Source organism: Zonotrichia leucophrys, chromosome 10 (assembly GCF_028769735.1).
Source record: "Zonotrichia leucophrys gambelii isolate GWCS_2022_RI chromosome 10, RI_Zleu_2.0, whole genome shotgun sequence".
NCBI lineage: Eukaryota > Metazoa > Chordata > Aves > Passeriformes > Passerellidae > Zonotrichia > Zonotrichia leucophrys.
Genome location: NC_088180.1, coordinates 18237649 through 18253393, shown reverse-complemented (window position 1 = coordinate 18253393; position 15745 = coordinate 18237649). Strand labels below are relative to the sequence as shown.

The window sequence follows — 15745 nt, the reverse complement described above, 5'->3', positions numbered from 1 at the left end:
AAACCCCGTGGGCTGCAGAGAGAAAAACAAGCAGGGTGGGACTGCCTGGGCTAAGCTGGGATGGGACAATGAACTGCAAGGTGCAAATGGAGCAGAGCTGATCCCAGGGACAGAGCCCGTGCCCCTCGTGCATTTTGGGGCCATTTTGGTTCATCTTGGGTGCAGCCCTGGCTGGGCTCTGGTGCTGCCCAAGGTGCAGCCATGGAGGAGATGCTTTGAATAAATTCCTGCTTTATTCTTTAGCTCTGTCCAGCCTTCCCAAGGCATCAGCAGCAATATTGCACAGAGGGAACAGGGATTCCAAGCTTCACCTGCAGGTTTGCTTGTGGATTAAGGGCAGAATACCATGGAGATGTGCTTGCCCAATGGATATAATCCCATGTAAACCCATGTACTTTGGCAGGAATTCCACCTGGATGGCTGCAGCATCAGCCCTCTGTGGCTTGTAACATTATGGCTCTCCTGAATCACCAGTTGTTCTTTTGCCTGTTTACTCTTACTTGGGTGATGGTGGTGCTGTTTCTGAATAGAGTCACATACACAGATCCCCAGCTCCTGCAGGCAGCAATTTCCTCCAGCACATTTATTTCTGGAGGATGTTTTTGGTCTTTAGGTCCTCAGCTCCTGTGAGGCTGATAATCCATGCATATGTGTGAGAGAGATTATGAGGAAGAGGAACCCCCTGGGCAGCCCTTGGACTCTTTTGCATTTGTGGATGAAGGATGTGGCAGCAGAACACACACTTTGCCCAGCAGCCAGAGGAGCAGAAAACCACCTGTTCTGGGAGGGCTTATCCACAGCACATGGATCCAAGAGCAAACTTTCCCAAATAAGCCTGAAATCAAAATGGTGCTCCCCAGCCTGAGAGTGCACTACATCCAAAAAAGATTTTGAAGTGCAGGTTGTTTAGTTCAAGGAGATGGGGCCAGGAGGGAAAACTGTGTGGCAGTGCTGGAGAGCAGCAGAGGTTCCTTAGTGGGACTTTCACAAGGATTGGCCATGGGCTGAACTGATGTTTGAGGTCTTGTCAAGGTCTTAGCAAACTTTCTGGTATGGGTGAATCCTCTGCTGAGAGCCAAGAGCTAAGCAAAGCCTATCACAAATAAAGCATCATGGATCCTGAAGCCTAGACAAGACACTTCCAGAAATGATCTGCAGATGGTGGGTGGTGGGAGGTGGCAGAGTGAACCCTCCTGTTTGGAGCCTTCAGCCGTCTCCCTGACACTGTGTGGGCAGAGAAGACCCACACAAAGAGAAGGAAGCAGCTCCATTTAGCAGTTGAGAAGTCTGGGTTTGTATGTACTGCAGAGTGCTCACTTATTCCCTTTTTTGTGGCTGGGCTGGTGCCCAGTTTCCACAGTGCTGTCCTGCAGGATGGGGACTGATGCTCTCTGTGGCACCCCAGAGCCCAGGCTCAGAGCAGGAGCTCAGTCCAATTCCCCTTCCTTTAGGCATTTAAGTCTTTCCTCGCTGTTCAGGATAAAATTCTCACCTTTGGGAAGAGAGAGATTTTTTGTGGGTTGGGGTTTTTTTTTGTTGTTGTTTTTTTTTTTTTAAACAGGGATAGCATTAGATTTGAATTTGATGTATTTCCAGCCAGCAGTTACAAGAGCTTCATGAATAAATGTGTAGAAAATGGACTGTGCTATCAAGGTAAATCAGCCTGGGTGGCCACTTAAGTATCGACCAGAGGGAACTGTGGAGCAGGAGTAATTCTGAGTTCAGGGTGCTGCGTGCGAGGGGGGAAGAAAAGGATTTTGGGGGATGTGTACAAGCTCAGAATCATTAATTCAACACTGTGCTGAGTAGTAGAGCACTCTGGTAGAGTTTTATTTCAGCTCATTTTGGGTGCAGAGAACAAGCCCCAGCCAGCTGAGCTGGGTGAAAGCTCACCTTGTCTCAGGTGGCTCCCAGTGACATTGGTGGGGACCTCAAATCCACTGCAGAGCCACAGGGTCCTGCTGCTCCTTCCAGCTGGTCCTGGCCCACAGCCAGTGGGGAAGGGAAGGGAGAGGGCAGAGGTGACCCCACCAACACTTTCAGAGCACAAAGACAGATCCAAGTGTCCTGTTTAACTGGGACCATGGGCTGTGGGGAGGGAGGACAGGCCCTTGAGCCAAGTCCCCGAGCAGGCTCAAGGCTGTCTTGGTGGGGAGCACACACTGACATGAGGGGTGGGTTCCAGCCCCAGTTCTCACTGGCAGACCCCAAGAGAAATGTGTTTGCTGTTGGTTTGATTGTGAATGTCACAGAGTTGTAGCTGGGGGAGATGGCAGAGCCCTGGCAGCCTGGCTGACAGAGGTTCAATGCAAAGACTTCAGTTCTGGAATCACATCCTGATCTGAGATCATTTGTCAGCAGCAACTCTGGCAAACAGCTGGGACTCAAAGGCTCTGCACTTACCACAAAACAGAGCTGACCTCGAAAATCTCATTGCATGTTTCAGCAGAAAAGCAGTGCTTGGTCAGAGCTGCACATGCAGGAGCAGCTTCCCCTGAGCCCTGAGCCACGGCCCTTATGTAAGAGACACCCTGCAGATAAAGCCACTTCTTGGAAACAGGATATTCTGCAGTAAATTAGGCTCAATCTAGATCTCCACAAGATGTCAGCAAAGCAAAGTGCATGTTCAGAGTGAGGCAAATGCAGAGGGCAAGGGGAGGAGGTGATGGTGGCTGGGGACCCCAGTCCCTGTCCCTCCTCACCCATGGCTGCCAGCCTCCAGTAGAGGTGGAGATGGGCTCAAGCAGCCAGCCCAGCACTTCATTTCCCTTTGACAGGAAGGTGTTCCCCCCAACCAACCTCTCTGGCTGCAGTTTGAGCCCATGCCTTAGCAAAGCCCCTTCATTTGCTCCTTACAGGGCCTCGTTGTTTAAATGATGCTGCTCCAGTTGGGAATTTTCCACCTCTTCTCCTGATGGTACTTTGAAATATGTATCTATTTGTTATGCAGCTGGAACCAGACTGGGATTGATGTTTTCATTAGAACTGCCACTATAAATATGATGCCTTTCTTGGTAAATTATTCTGCTCGGTAAATGTGTTTATAACTTAAATTGAGGAAATAGATAAAATGTCTCTGAGCATACAATGTAACTGCCCAGGTTTGCCTTTCAGGGCTCCAGCTTTGGTTTCTGAAAATCCTTTGCACACAATAGAAAACGTTTTGGACTCCTTGGTACAGTTATAGCACCTTGATTTCTAACATTACTTCTGGTTTTGTGACAAAAAGCTTTCATTTGTTTCAAGTACAAGACTGCCCAGGGGCTGTTCCCTAGGTTAAACCAAGGAGGCAGCTGTGGTGCAGCCCATGCATTTCCTGAGTTTTGCCTCCCTCCCCTCACCTGCAAAGCAGCTGGACTGTCAGGAAGGACTTTATTAACACCTTCAAGAAGATAACACTGTATTATTTAAGTATTTTGGGGTTTTCTCTTATATTTAATGCTAATAGTCAAGAGCTTCACACCATAATGCAGGATAGATTGCATCTGCAGATGTTTTAGAACACCCAGTACTCCAACAAAGATTTCTAAACTAGATTGTCTCTACCATGTTTTCAGTTTCTTAAGAACTGTTGTGGCTTCCAAAGTATTTTGTGCTGACTTGTTTTCTTCCCAGATATATCCCAGGGTAGCAGCAGTGTTCATTGTTTTTCCAATCCAAGCTACCACACTCTCTCATGTGGGGTGACTTCACGCTTCTTTCCCAATAATCTGGATGGAAACAGCTCCTGTAAGGTAGATATTACCCCACCCCACTGCAGCAATGTTCTTATCAGTTCAAGGAAATCAAGCAAAGCAATGCCTCTCGGGCCCTGTTGTCTGCCAGCACTACTTCAAACTCCAGGGTAGCATTCCTTATGTCCCAGGCACTGAAAGGTTGGATTTCCCCTCCCTGTATCTTCCCAATCTCTGGGAATGGGAACTGGAGTCTCAAGCCTGTCTGGGTCAGCAAGGCTTGGTGTCTTAGCAACTCTGAGGTGTGCTTGCTTCTCAGAAGAGAAATAACTCGATAAATATAATTATCCATTAACACAACACCAGTAAATCAAGGAAGCATTAATCAGTAATCTCTCTTTGCTGTTTCATTGTTTCCCACATCAGACACACAAATTCCCTGCTGACACAGACAAGCAGAAAGATGCACGAAGGCACCTGGGTGCTTTTGAGGACTCATGCAGGGACACTCTGGGAGCTCTGCTGTCACTCCTGGCTCTCCAGCAGAGCTGTTCCAGCCTCTCACTGGAACATCCAGGAGCTCTTCCCTTATCATTTGTTGCAATTGATTCCCTCAGACCATTCATGAACAACACTGCGACTCAATTCAGCACTTTAGCAGTAAATTTAGATGTGGCAAATGGTAAAACAGCTCCTCCTTTGGAGCCTTAATAAACCCAGGTGAGGCAAAGCAGAGAGAGCACAGGGAAAAGGAAATGCAGTTGATTTCATCAAGGTTGTCAGCTTTAAAAATGATGGCATTTCAGGCTGTGCCACCTTAATCCAAATGTAACTATTCACTGGAATGCCATATGAACAAAATCAATGCAAAAAAGACAGCATTGTACAGGAGAGGCAAAAATATCTCTACATGTGCTCCTGTAAGTAATTTCTTAGTTGGTAAAAGAAAATCTCATTAAAATGTAATAAAAAGGCTGGCTCCAGAGATTTCTCAGAGAAATGTTTAGACAGATGTGTAAATATGTTTTTTTATATGTAGACGGTCCCCTTGCATCATGAATTTTTGCTCCCCAAATTGAAAGTGCAAATGCTCATAATGTCAAGTTTAGGATGAGTGTCCATCTGGACCACTAATCCTTTTGCAAAAATTTAAATCAATTCAGAAAAGGTCAAAGCCAGCACCTATCCTGGATTCCCAGCCTGCAGTGCCATCTTCTCACAGAACTACTTCAAAAATTAAGCTGCTGGAAAGGTTTAATCCCCAAGTGGTGCTTTGGGACTTGCCTGGAAGCTGCTCCCCCTGCTGCAGCTCTGGCCATTGTAGTCACTCAGGTTGTCCTGATAATCACTGAAAGACCAATAGAACTGGTATTTTCAGGGTATTTATCAAAATATATGGCCTGATATTTCCTTTAGATCTCCCACCATCTCACTTATTAATGAGAATGCTTTGCAGTGCTGAATAGCTGAGGATGGCCAAAAATACACTTTGTCTGTCTGCAGCTCTGCAGCCAAGTAAGACAAAGGAGCATATAAAGCCCTAATAGCTGCCTTAACGAGTTCATTTCCAAATCAGTGTGCCTGGTGCCATTCTCACTTTCTGCAGAGAAATGTGCACAAGTTGTACTTGGAGGATTCATTTCTTTAGAGTGCCAGCTGGGGTCACAAAGGAGCCAGCACAGATGCAGAATGAAAAAACAATGGCAGAGGAATGTCTGAAGTGCTGAGCCAGACCCGGGATGTGTTTCCTCCCTGTGCTCCAAGGAGATCAGGCCTGGGGGTGCTGGGCTGGAGCCATTCCTCTCACAAAGGCAGCACAGCTGGGAGCCCTGCGCCAGTTTGGGGAGAGTTTTCTCTCCTGTGCTTCCCTGCCCTTTCTTTCTGCATCTTGCCTTTTCTCCCCTCTTTTCTTGGTGATCTCTCCACTCTATCATATTTTTTATTCCCCATATCCCTATTCCTATTCTCTTTTCTCCCCCAACTCTACACATATCATTCCTGTTTCCTTCCTGCTCTCCTCTCCCATGCCCAGGGTCCCTGCCTGGGGGTGCCAGCCCTGTGTCCTGACCCTGCTGCAGCTCCCAGGGTGGCACCTCTGGGGGGAAGGAGGTGGTGAGGCTTTAGCAGGAGCTGAAGGGCCCAGCCCTGCACTGGGGACAGTTTGTGACACGGCTGTGTGTGCACAGGGTGGGAGCAGGGCCAGGTTTCAGCAGGGGGAAGGATCTCACCTCCTCATGCCCCCTCTGCCAGACACACATTTGGCCACTGCTCAGGTCCTGAAGGTGAACCATCGGGGCTGCTGAGAGACAAGCACCAGTGAGGCATCAAACCCTCCCCGGTGTGTTTGGGGCCGGGGGTGTGCCAGTGGAGCACAGACTGGAACACGGACAGGAGGAAAACAAGTGGGAGGATAAGGGGGAGCCTATCAGAAGAGACTGAAAAAGGCTTGGCTGCTTTTATCTGGCAGAATGAACGCTGAGGGGGAGCATGATTGCCATCTATAAATACAGCAAGGTAAACACGAGGAGGGAGGAGAGCTATTTAAGTGAGATGACAGAGCTGGCTCGAGAACAAATGAGGATGAACTGGCCATGAATGCATCGAAGCTGGAAATTAGATTTCTACCATCAGATCAGTGAGATTTTGGAATAGCTTCCCAGGAAGACTAATGGGACAAAGAAATCTGATTACTGTTAAAATGGAGCTTGATCAGCTCTCTGAGGGATTGTGTGCCTGGGTGTTTGCAGTACAAGGCAGCTGGACACACGGACTGGGGGATCCAAGCCCTCGCAGTCCTGTCCCCAGGCCTGTGCCCGGTGCCAGCAGGAGCTTTCAGGGCTGAGCTTCATCTCTGAGCAAGGACCCTGAGAATGGATCTGCAGCTCTGAGGTTCAGGAGGAGGCTCCAGCATCTCAGTGCAGGCTTTTAACTCCCAGCACTTTGCCACAAGTAATTGCTCTTGCCAAGGGAGAGAGCTTGGCAAGTCAGCCTGGGGGAAATGCTGGAACCACTGGAGCCAAGAGAAGTTTTACTGTGACTTTAACTGAAGCCAAACCTTGACCTTTGCTGATGAGCTCCTACAAGTAGGTTTGGCCTTTTGTCTCATGACATGTGCAGCACCAGCTAGCAATGATGCTGCAAGTTACCAAGGACTATCAGACATGAACTCAGGTGACCTTTTGCCACAGAATTACCACAAATTTCCAAAGCAGATAAATGGAGATTACGTACCTCCATATCTGTGTCTTCACATCAGAGCTCTCATTGCTGAACCACAGAGCAGATTTCAGATGCTGAGGACCTGTTTTGTGCAGAGGGTGTTTGGCAGGACCACTCACAGAACCCCTCTCAGGGCTTCAATGCCAGCTTTGTGTCTGAGTTTTTGAACTAAGTACATGAAGTAAAAACAAATCTCTTTACCAAGCTCTGCAAAGTTCATGGAGAATACTCTGTGTAAAGGATGAGGCTGCTGCAAAATGGAGGATTCTCACCTTGAGCTTTTGCAAAGCTCATAATTCCACCCTCATTCTCTTCCAGCATCGCAGCAAAAGTCCAGGTGTTGGTTTCTACAGACATCATAAAAATCAATTGCTATTAGATGTCCTGATTTTTTAAAGCCAGCAGTTTCACATCTATTAAAGGAAGTCCTAAATTCTACCAAAGACTTCACATAAAATTAGAAAATGCAAAACAGAGGTCACTGGAAATGGTCTGACTGGATGTCACCCAGCTAATAAAAAGGCATTCAGTACAGAAAGCACCATTTAAGTATCTCTGACTAAAACCTGCCCAAGAAAAAGGAGGACTGCAAATGCAGAAAGGCTGCAGCACATTCAGGGTGGGCATCTAAAACTGAGCAGCACAAGCTTGGACCAGAGAGATCTGAAGTCAGTATTTAGGGAAATAAATGTCAAATTATTGATTGCACTCCTGCAGGATAAAGGTATGATGGAATTCCTGCCAGCACTTCTTTGCCTAATCACCATGGACTTAAAAACCCGGGCATTGACAAATGGCTGGTGGTGATCAAGTGGCCACTGTCATCTATCCAGCTGTTTCAGACAGGCAGATAATGACTTTGTTTACTCAGGCTGGTATCTCCTTGATCTTAAAGGAAACGTTGCCAGATATGAGGTAGTTTTAACCAAATTGCTAAAATTACCAGCCTGGAATTTTAATGGATAAATTTACTATGAAGGATTTCTTCCTCCAGAAAAGCAATTTTGCTTCACAGTAAAAATTGAAGTATTTTCTATCTTAAAAAAAAAAAAAAGTTAACAAATTATAGAGTGCTAAGAAATGATAGTAGCACAAAGAGACAGCTATAATCACATTCAGAAAAATTGCATTCAGAAAAACTTAGAAATGTCCCCAAATCATTTCATTAAAAAAAATCAATTCTAGCCCGTAGCTCTTCATGCCAAAATTTTAGGTTTGTGAGCTGATTTATAAATCCTGCAAAGCCACAGCTTTTAATAGAAACCCCAAGACTTTAATAAATGTGCTCTAAGTGGTGCAGCTGGGTTGAAAAATCAGCATTTGTGTTCTGGCTGCAAGTTTTTGAAGAGAAGAATGAAGCTGTGGGCTCTGCTGAGGAGAACTGATGGTGCCAAGGGTCAAATTCCTCCCAGTGACCACATTCCAAATGGATCTGCTCTTCGTGCCACTGCTGGGCTGTCCAACTGCCCCATCCATCCATCCATCCATCCATCCATCCATCCATCCATCCATCCATCCATCCATTCCCAGCTGGGGAAGCACAGGGAGCTGCTGGGTGATCAGGAGGTGACTCCTGGGCTCTCCTGATTTCCTGCAGAGCTTCCTCAGTGTGGGGGCAGCGGGAGCACTGCGGGCACAGGGCCAGCACAGGGATGCTGTAGCCCAGGGTGGGGTGGCAGCAGCACTGAGGGATGCTGGAAAGGACAGTGGAGGGGTGAAAGTGCCCTTGGAATGTGGCTGTAGGTGCTGGGCCCCAGCTGGGATTTAGTATCCCAATAGGCTTCAATGCATCAATGGGGGATTTTGTTCCAGGTCTAAAAACCTACTAAGACAGCTCAGCAAAAAGGAATGGTAGATCAGGAAAAATTAAATGTGGCAATTTTGAATACTCTCTTTCAATTTTAACCTCCTTTTTGTTTAGCATTTTCTTGTAAATCCAGTAAAAAAGCAGAGGTGAATGCTTCCAAACACAGCAGGAGGCTTCCCAGTCTGGGAGCAGACACAGGAGGGCAGTGATGGCCTCAGACCTTTGCAGAAACAAGGCTGGGATTTGCTCTTGAATTGACACTTCCTCTGGACCAGCTGCATTCCAGCAGGTGTGGCTTTCAAGGGAATAACGTGAGGAGGAAAGCTCAGCAGTTTTAGCACCTACAGCTGTTCCCAGACCGCCCTGCAGGGCTCAGCTGGTGACCACTCATCTGTGGAGCCCCCTGTGCCCTGTCCCAGCCCAGTGGGGCCGTGCCCCCGGAGCAGAGGCCCCTCTCCTCTCACTGCACGCTCTGGGAGGTGCTGTCCCGCTGCAGGGCAGCCCTGGGCTCTCCTCTGTGCTGGCAGATGCACGGGGGCCTTGGTGCTCCATCGTTGCCAAAGTGATTTTCCTTGAACTGAGAGAACTCGTGTCCCTGCCTCTCCTGAGTGCAGCCCCAGCTCCAGGAGCCCCTCTGTGCATGCTGCTGTAGGGCTGTGATCCATCCATCTCCGTGGGTTACTTTGGAGTGTCACCCACATCCACAGGCAGAAATCCTGTGTTCTCCAGCATGTTTGTGTTCATGGCTTGGTGAAGTGACTTTCCTTTGTGATTTTCCCTAATGCTAGTGAACAGCTGTCCAGCTCACACAGATAAAGGGCTGAGATGGTGAGGCCAAGGCAGGAGTCACCTCCCATTTTTATTCCTGACATCCTTGGGCTGTAGTCTGGGGTGGGAACTGTCTGTCTCTTCCAGCATTAACCCATTATCATACTTTTTGAACAGCTCAGTAACAAAATCCTTGACAGAGAAACTGCAGACTGGAGACCCTACAGCTATCTGAATGAACTAGGTCAGTAATTTTTAAACACTTTAATCACTTTAGTACACTTCAGAGCAATTCCAAATCCAAATCAGCCTTTCATAAAGGCATTAACAATAATGAGGAATATTGGTGTTGTCTTTAGTTCACAATCAGAATTGCCAGTAGTGAAAGATGGAGAATTAAAAATTGTTTCCTTTACCACAAACCACAGACTGGGAAAACAAAGTCAATATTCATTTTAGTCTCCCTTCCAAGGTTGCTCTGTTGAATCACTATCATCTACTCTATAAATGTTTTTTTAAGGACTAACTCAGGACATTAAAAATTCAGATTTGGCTTTTTTATTTTTTTTTCCTTTCATGCTTAATAAAGCTTAGCACTAAATACTGGCATCTTGATGAAGGTGTGGAGCCTCTGTGGGAGCTGGGGTGTGCAATGCTCCATTATCTCCCAATAAATCATTCCGTGGCAATTCCGAACCACCAGCCAGTGCAACCAAGCCAAGAGTGAAGTGTAATTGCCTGTTCTGAGTTTATTCTTCCTGGCTTGACTTTTAACAGGGTTTTTAGCAGCTCTTAGCTCAAATCCTGCCCAGATTTAGTGCTTTGGATGCTATTTGTTTTCCTATCTGAGCACTCCGAGTTTGGCTCGTCAGTGGCCCAAAGCTTTTGCCCTTTCCTTTCCTGGGATTAGTAACATCTCACTGAAAATATGCAGGAGGAGGGAAAGTGCAGCATTAGGGGTATTATGGGATTTTTAAGGTCAACTGTCTCCCAGCTCACATGGCAAAGGAATGAACACAGGGCAGCACCAGGCATCACATCCTGCCCCTGCCTCGCTCCAAAGATAACTCTTCCCTGCATCAGGAAAATCACAAACCTGTCAAGCTTCAGTGCAAAATCTTTTCATCCTTAACACCATCAATGTTTTCTGTGTAATAAGCTGCAGAACCACTGTTGTGCTTATCTGTATGTGACAAGGAGGTGGCTGTGTGTGAGGGTTTCCAAATGCTTCTCAAACCACATTAATTTTCCTTTTATTATTTTGCTGCTTTTTTTGCACACTATTTACTTTATTTGTGCTTAACATGTGCTGTCTTGAGCTCCCCATGTGCCACCTCTCTTCTGCATTCATGTATTTTATTTTACCAGCAGAAACAATGCTAAATGCCTCTGCACCAAGAATGATCTAGAAGTGATAAATACCTTAGCTAAGGAGCCTCCAGCAAAACACTCAGTTTTTTCCCATAGCATTTTGCACCCAAGATAACTTTTTCTTTCTTTTTTCAAACTAATTGATGAAAATTAGAAATTTTTTTTCCCTTTCTTCTCAGTACCAGAATTAATGCCTGCTCATGCTGACTTTCACAACACTGAATCCTTGCTCAGATCAAGGCTGTTTTTATATGCAAATAAAAAGTTTTCACTTCTTGGTATCACTGCTATGCAATAAAAGCTGCAGGTTCCTCTCATGAAAATTTCAGAAGATAGTTTAAATCTTCAACTTTGAATTATAAACATAAAATAAAAGTCTAATAAGGTCACACAGGGAATCTTGACTTTAAACATCATCAAGCAAGGAAGTACCACAGTTAAAAACCTGTTCCACCTTCTGATGCCATGATCAGCCTTAGTTTCATAACACAGATGCTCCAACTCGTGTTGGAAGAGCAGCCAAGCCTTGGGCAGGGCTGGATTCAGTTAAAAAGTTAAAAATAGCAGAGGACAACTGCCCATCTCCTCTGCTGTGACCCCACGGATCGTCACAGAGAGCAGGTGTGGGAGTCAGCCGAGAAGAGAGAGGGAAATGGAAGAGAAATTTGGAATGGATGGAAGAGTCTCCACTGGTTCCTCAGCCAGTGACTCGTGGTGAGCCCAAGGGATGGGACAGCAGATGAGGAGAACCAGGCTCCCAGAAATGTCCATAGCCCTGTTAGAAACTGCAGGTGTCCTAAACATGAACTAGAGCTGGGGAATGGAAATTGTAAGAATATCCACACCAAAATTAACTTGAACACTCATCTCCTCAAACCTGCAGTGATAAGGATTTCTTAATTGCAGTGGGTCTCACCAGACTGCAGGTGTTTTACCTGTTTAGCAAGACTTTGCCAAGTTCATGTTCTTTCCAAGTGGGAAATGCAAGGACAAAGCCTGTACTTTTACTGCTGCACATTTTTTTGTGAGCTTCAAACTCCAGGTTTACAGAGAGCTGATTGTGTTCAGTGGAGTCTGGGGAGGAGCACAAGTAATTCCCATGGATGTGGGCTTGAGACATCAGAGTTTGGGGACTCTGTGGTGCCAGGAAGAGGCTTTGTCACCTTCCTGTGCCACTGCCTGCCCAAGGTGGCCTGGTCCTTGTTTGGGGAATGGCTTGTCCTTGCATTTTCTCTCTCGTGTTGCAGAGCTGGAATTGTTTGCCCTGTGAATAATCCTCTTGCTCTAGTCCAGTCTGCACTGGGCAGTGGCAGAGCCCAGCTTCCAGCTCCCATCCCAAGCAGGTGAAAACTCCCAGAGCACTCACCTGAGCTCAGGAAAGGTTCCTCTCATTATCTGGAGCACTGGCCACAGCAGCTGCAGGCAGGGCTGGATTATCTCCGATGCTTTTTTAACAGCAGTCCTGGATGCAGACACTAAAGGGGGATTTGCAGCACATCGTGAGTGACTCAAAGCTGCATTTATTCCAGAGGGCCAAAGGCTATAAGTTTGATTCACAGCTGACTTCACTTTCTTCTCAAAGCCAAAAGGTGTGGAAAACTATTTCCAGCTGAGACTCTGATTTCACCCCAGCAGATAATTTAGCTTCAAACTTAAACCTGGACTTTCCTGAAGTGCCAGATCCCTGGCTGGTTTAGGACTTTTCCACATTAACTACTTTTGCAGTTTTAAAAATAATGTATCTTTTATTCATTTCACCTCTCAAGGAACTCAGTGAATACAAAAAAATGGGTCATAAACCCACAGTATTGTAACAGATAAAAGAGAAAACTATAGGAGGAATTATGGGAATTTTTGGTTGGGAAGGGCTTTGTGGGGCTGTGTGGCCCTCCCAAGGGCTCAGCCTGGGTCCCTTTGTTCCCTGCCCCTTCCCCAGTGCTCTCCCAGCCTGGCTCTGTGGGCTGAGCCCCAGGTGCTGCCCTTGGAGGGTTGCTCAGCCCTGGCAGGAGGATGTGTGATCCCCAGGGCTGCCCTGTGGCCAAGGGATGAACTGGCTGCATCCTCCTGGCTCTGACTCAGAACACAGCAGGGAAAGAGCTCAGAGCTCACCCTGCTCTGGGACAGAGCTGCCCAAAGCTCCCACTCTGCCTTGCCCCCTGCAGCAGGGTCAGTCTGGGAGCTGGATGTGGTGAACACAAAGCAGAAAGTGCTCACATGGACTGGGGGTCACTCGGCCAGAAGAGCCCACTTGGTGCCACCAGCCCCTTCCTGTGCTCAGGGACGGGCACTGAGAACCAGAGCAAAGGGTTGGTTTGTCTTTGATGTGCCAGTAACACATTTATTGTCTAATCTAGTCATTTCCCTTATTTAGCAAAAAAAAAAAGAAGATGTCATGAAAAAGGGGCTGGTACAGCACTGCCACAGCCATGACAACTTTTCTGCAGAGACCAGAGGACACACAAGGACAAACAGCTGGGAGACCTCTGGGACAGGCTGGCTGTGGGGCTCTTTTCCCAGAGTAACTGAGTTACTTGCCTGGGAATCCCATAAGCCACAAGGACGTTTCTCAGTAACCAAATCTGTATTGATTGTCCCAGTCAATAGGAAACACCAGACTCTATAGCTAAAAAGATTTAAAGGCTTACATTAGATTTTCCTTTTGATTGATATGTAGGGTAATTTGCAGGAGTAAAAATGGAAAAGGTCCCCATCCCCTTCTGTCTCAGCTTGTGAGGAACAGTGAGTTCCTCTGGAGCTGCACCAGGCAGAATTGTTGGCTGCCAGCTCTGCTCCTGGTGCTGCACTGTCAGAGCACAGTGGTCACTTAGGGACTGTTGTCACTTCAGTCACTGAACTGTGCAAATTCACCAGCAAAGTGATAGTAGGTAATTTAAGAAGATTGTGCACACCTTAGAGTCTAAGCTGTGAGTTAAACAATACACTCTTCACAAACAAAACAAAGCCTAAAATTAGGCACAGAGTGCTGCAACACAACCTGCAGACTCAGATTTGAAAGGGCATGTTTTAGGCTTCTTTCACACCATTCCAGTAATGAATGTCTCAGCAGATGGTTTTTATCCTGATCTCCTGATGGATGGCAGCTCTTGGTAACCCTGCTGCAGAGAGCTCTCCCTTGCAGGAAAACTCTTAAGCACATGCATAATTCCAGGCGTGCACAGACTCCCCACTGGAGCTGAGTGTGTGCTTACAGCTGAGGATGTGCTTAAGAGCCTCCCTAAATGAGGGCCTTGATGTACAATTTAGAGGGAAGAATATATGCTGCTCAGTAGTCAAAGCAATCCAATTTACATAAATATTTATTTGTTTTCCATTATATATCATTTTTATGCAGGTGCTTGTGGGATGGATAGACGTCAGAACACATACATAATGGAAAAAAGCTTCAAAGGTATGGTATCCAGAGCTGCAGAACCCTGCCCAGGTGTGAGGAGGGTGTCCTAGAAGAGGTGAGATAGGAGCCTGGCAGGGAGGGACAGAGCCAGCACCATGAGCTGCCTGCCTGGCTCCCAGCGCTCCTGGGCCATGGACGATGGATGCAGAGCTGCCCAGGGCCACGGGCTCTGCAGCACAGGGACAGAGGGAGGGCTCAGCTCAGGCCAGCAGGGCCAGCAGGACTGGCCAGGGCACGCTCAGGCAGGACCCAGAGGCCACAGGGGCTCTGGGGAGCTGCAGGTGGCACAGTGCTGCATTTCCCGTGCTGAGCTAAAGGAAAGCCCCAAGGAAAGAAGCTGCCCCTGCTCGTGCCCTCTGCTGAGAGGGACTGAGAGCAGAGCTGACAAGAGCCCTCCCTGAGGCCGAGGTCCCCTCATGCTGGCACCAGCACTTGTGGGCACTGACTCCAGGGCAGTCTAAAACAGGAGCTCAGATGAGTCACAGGGCCCAGGGTTTTACATTTCACTTTGCTCCACGTTTACATTCTCAATATTCCAGTTCCATCTGCACCACGGGAACCCTTGGCACAGTGGTTCCCACAGCTCCTGGCACGTTGGGCTGGGGTTTAGCTCACTGAGCTTGTGCTCCAGAAGATGGAGCAAGGAATCTGTGTCCTGGGGAACAGGCAGCCTTCAGGCCCAGCTCCTGGGTCTGAGTTAGGCCTGGGAATGTCCCTCAGGGAGCCCAGGAGGGAAACACCACCCAGCCTCTTCCTGCAGTGCCCTGGGGCTGCCGCCAGAGCCCTGCTCTGCCACGGCTCAGGTGTTCCAGAGCCACACCCTGGGCTCAGCCAACAGGGAATATCAAAAGCTATTCCACATAAAAAGCATTAACCAGCTTATAGCCAGGCCTAGAGATCAATATTCACTTTGTAGCTGCTGTTTTCAAAAGACAGGGATGCAATATTTGTAGAACATCACCTTACCACACAGAGTCACCAAAGGAAACCAAGAACCAGCAACCAAGCCTTTGTTGATAAAGCTAAAGTAAAAATATTGCATGGATTATGTATGGATATGATATATATGATTTATGATATACAAAATACTCAATCCACTGGTTTCAGCTACTTCAATGATTCCCTTTTTCAAAAGAAAAATCTTCTTATAATAGAGCTAGCTGTTCCCTCTACATGGAGCTATTAACTTCATTAGTTTTAACTAACTTAGTGTGTTTACAAAGGTGCCTTAAGCACATGCAAGGAACTCCCATCCACAGGCACAGTCACACCTGGGGGACCAGTGGCGAGAGAGAAAGAATCACAGTGACAGAGAACTGTGAAATGCATTTGCAGCTGCTACATATTTCCTTTAATTTTTAGGATCTGAACCATTTCCTTTACATGTTTATCTCTTTATAAATTGAAAAATCAGGCTCAGAAGCCACAGCTGGAGTTCTTTGTGGCTGCTCAGCTGCCTCAGACAGGCAGGGCTGGCACTGGCAGGGACACAGG

General features: G+C 47.2%; 1 protein-coding gene and 1 long non-coding RNA gene across 12 annotated transcripts in view; one reads left to right on the top strand and one right to left on the bottom strand.

Annotated features, from left to right (window-relative positions):
* MEGF11 (multiple EGF like domains 11) overlaps window positions 1-15745 on the top strand; it is a 254262-nt gene that overhangs the window by 232557 nt on the left and 5960 nt on the right. For 4 of the 8 annotated variants that reach the window (XM_064722279.1, XM_064722280.1, XM_064722278.1 and 1 more), the window contains 3 exons: window positions 3616-3734; window positions 9646-9712; window positions 14192-14248. The exons of 1 other annotated variant lie outside the window; for it this stretch is intronic. In XM_064722279.1, coding sequence (XP_064578349.1) covers window positions 3616-3734; window positions 9646-9712; window positions 14192-14248 — 243 coding nt within the window. The remainder of the gene's footprint in view (window positions 1-3615; window positions 3735-9645; window positions 9713-14191; window positions 14249-15745) is intronic. 3 more of the 8 variants (XM_064722285.1, XM_064722281.1, XM_064722286.1) reach the window with 1 other exon arrangement.
* On the bottom strand, window positions 1709-12415 carry LOC135452312 (uncharacterized). 4 transcript variants are annotated; one of them, XR_010441581.1, is made up of 3 exons: window positions 12206-12415; window positions 6906-7240; window positions 1709-3727 (listed from the first exon to the last, which is right to left on the bottom strand). It is a non-coding gene; the product is annotated as an uncharacterized LOC135452312 (long non-coding RNA). The 4 variants fall into 4 exon arrangements; XR_010441583.1 differs by having other exon boundaries at window positions 1709-3710; XR_010441582.1 differs by lacking the exon at window positions 1709-3727 and adding an exon at window positions 3743-5973.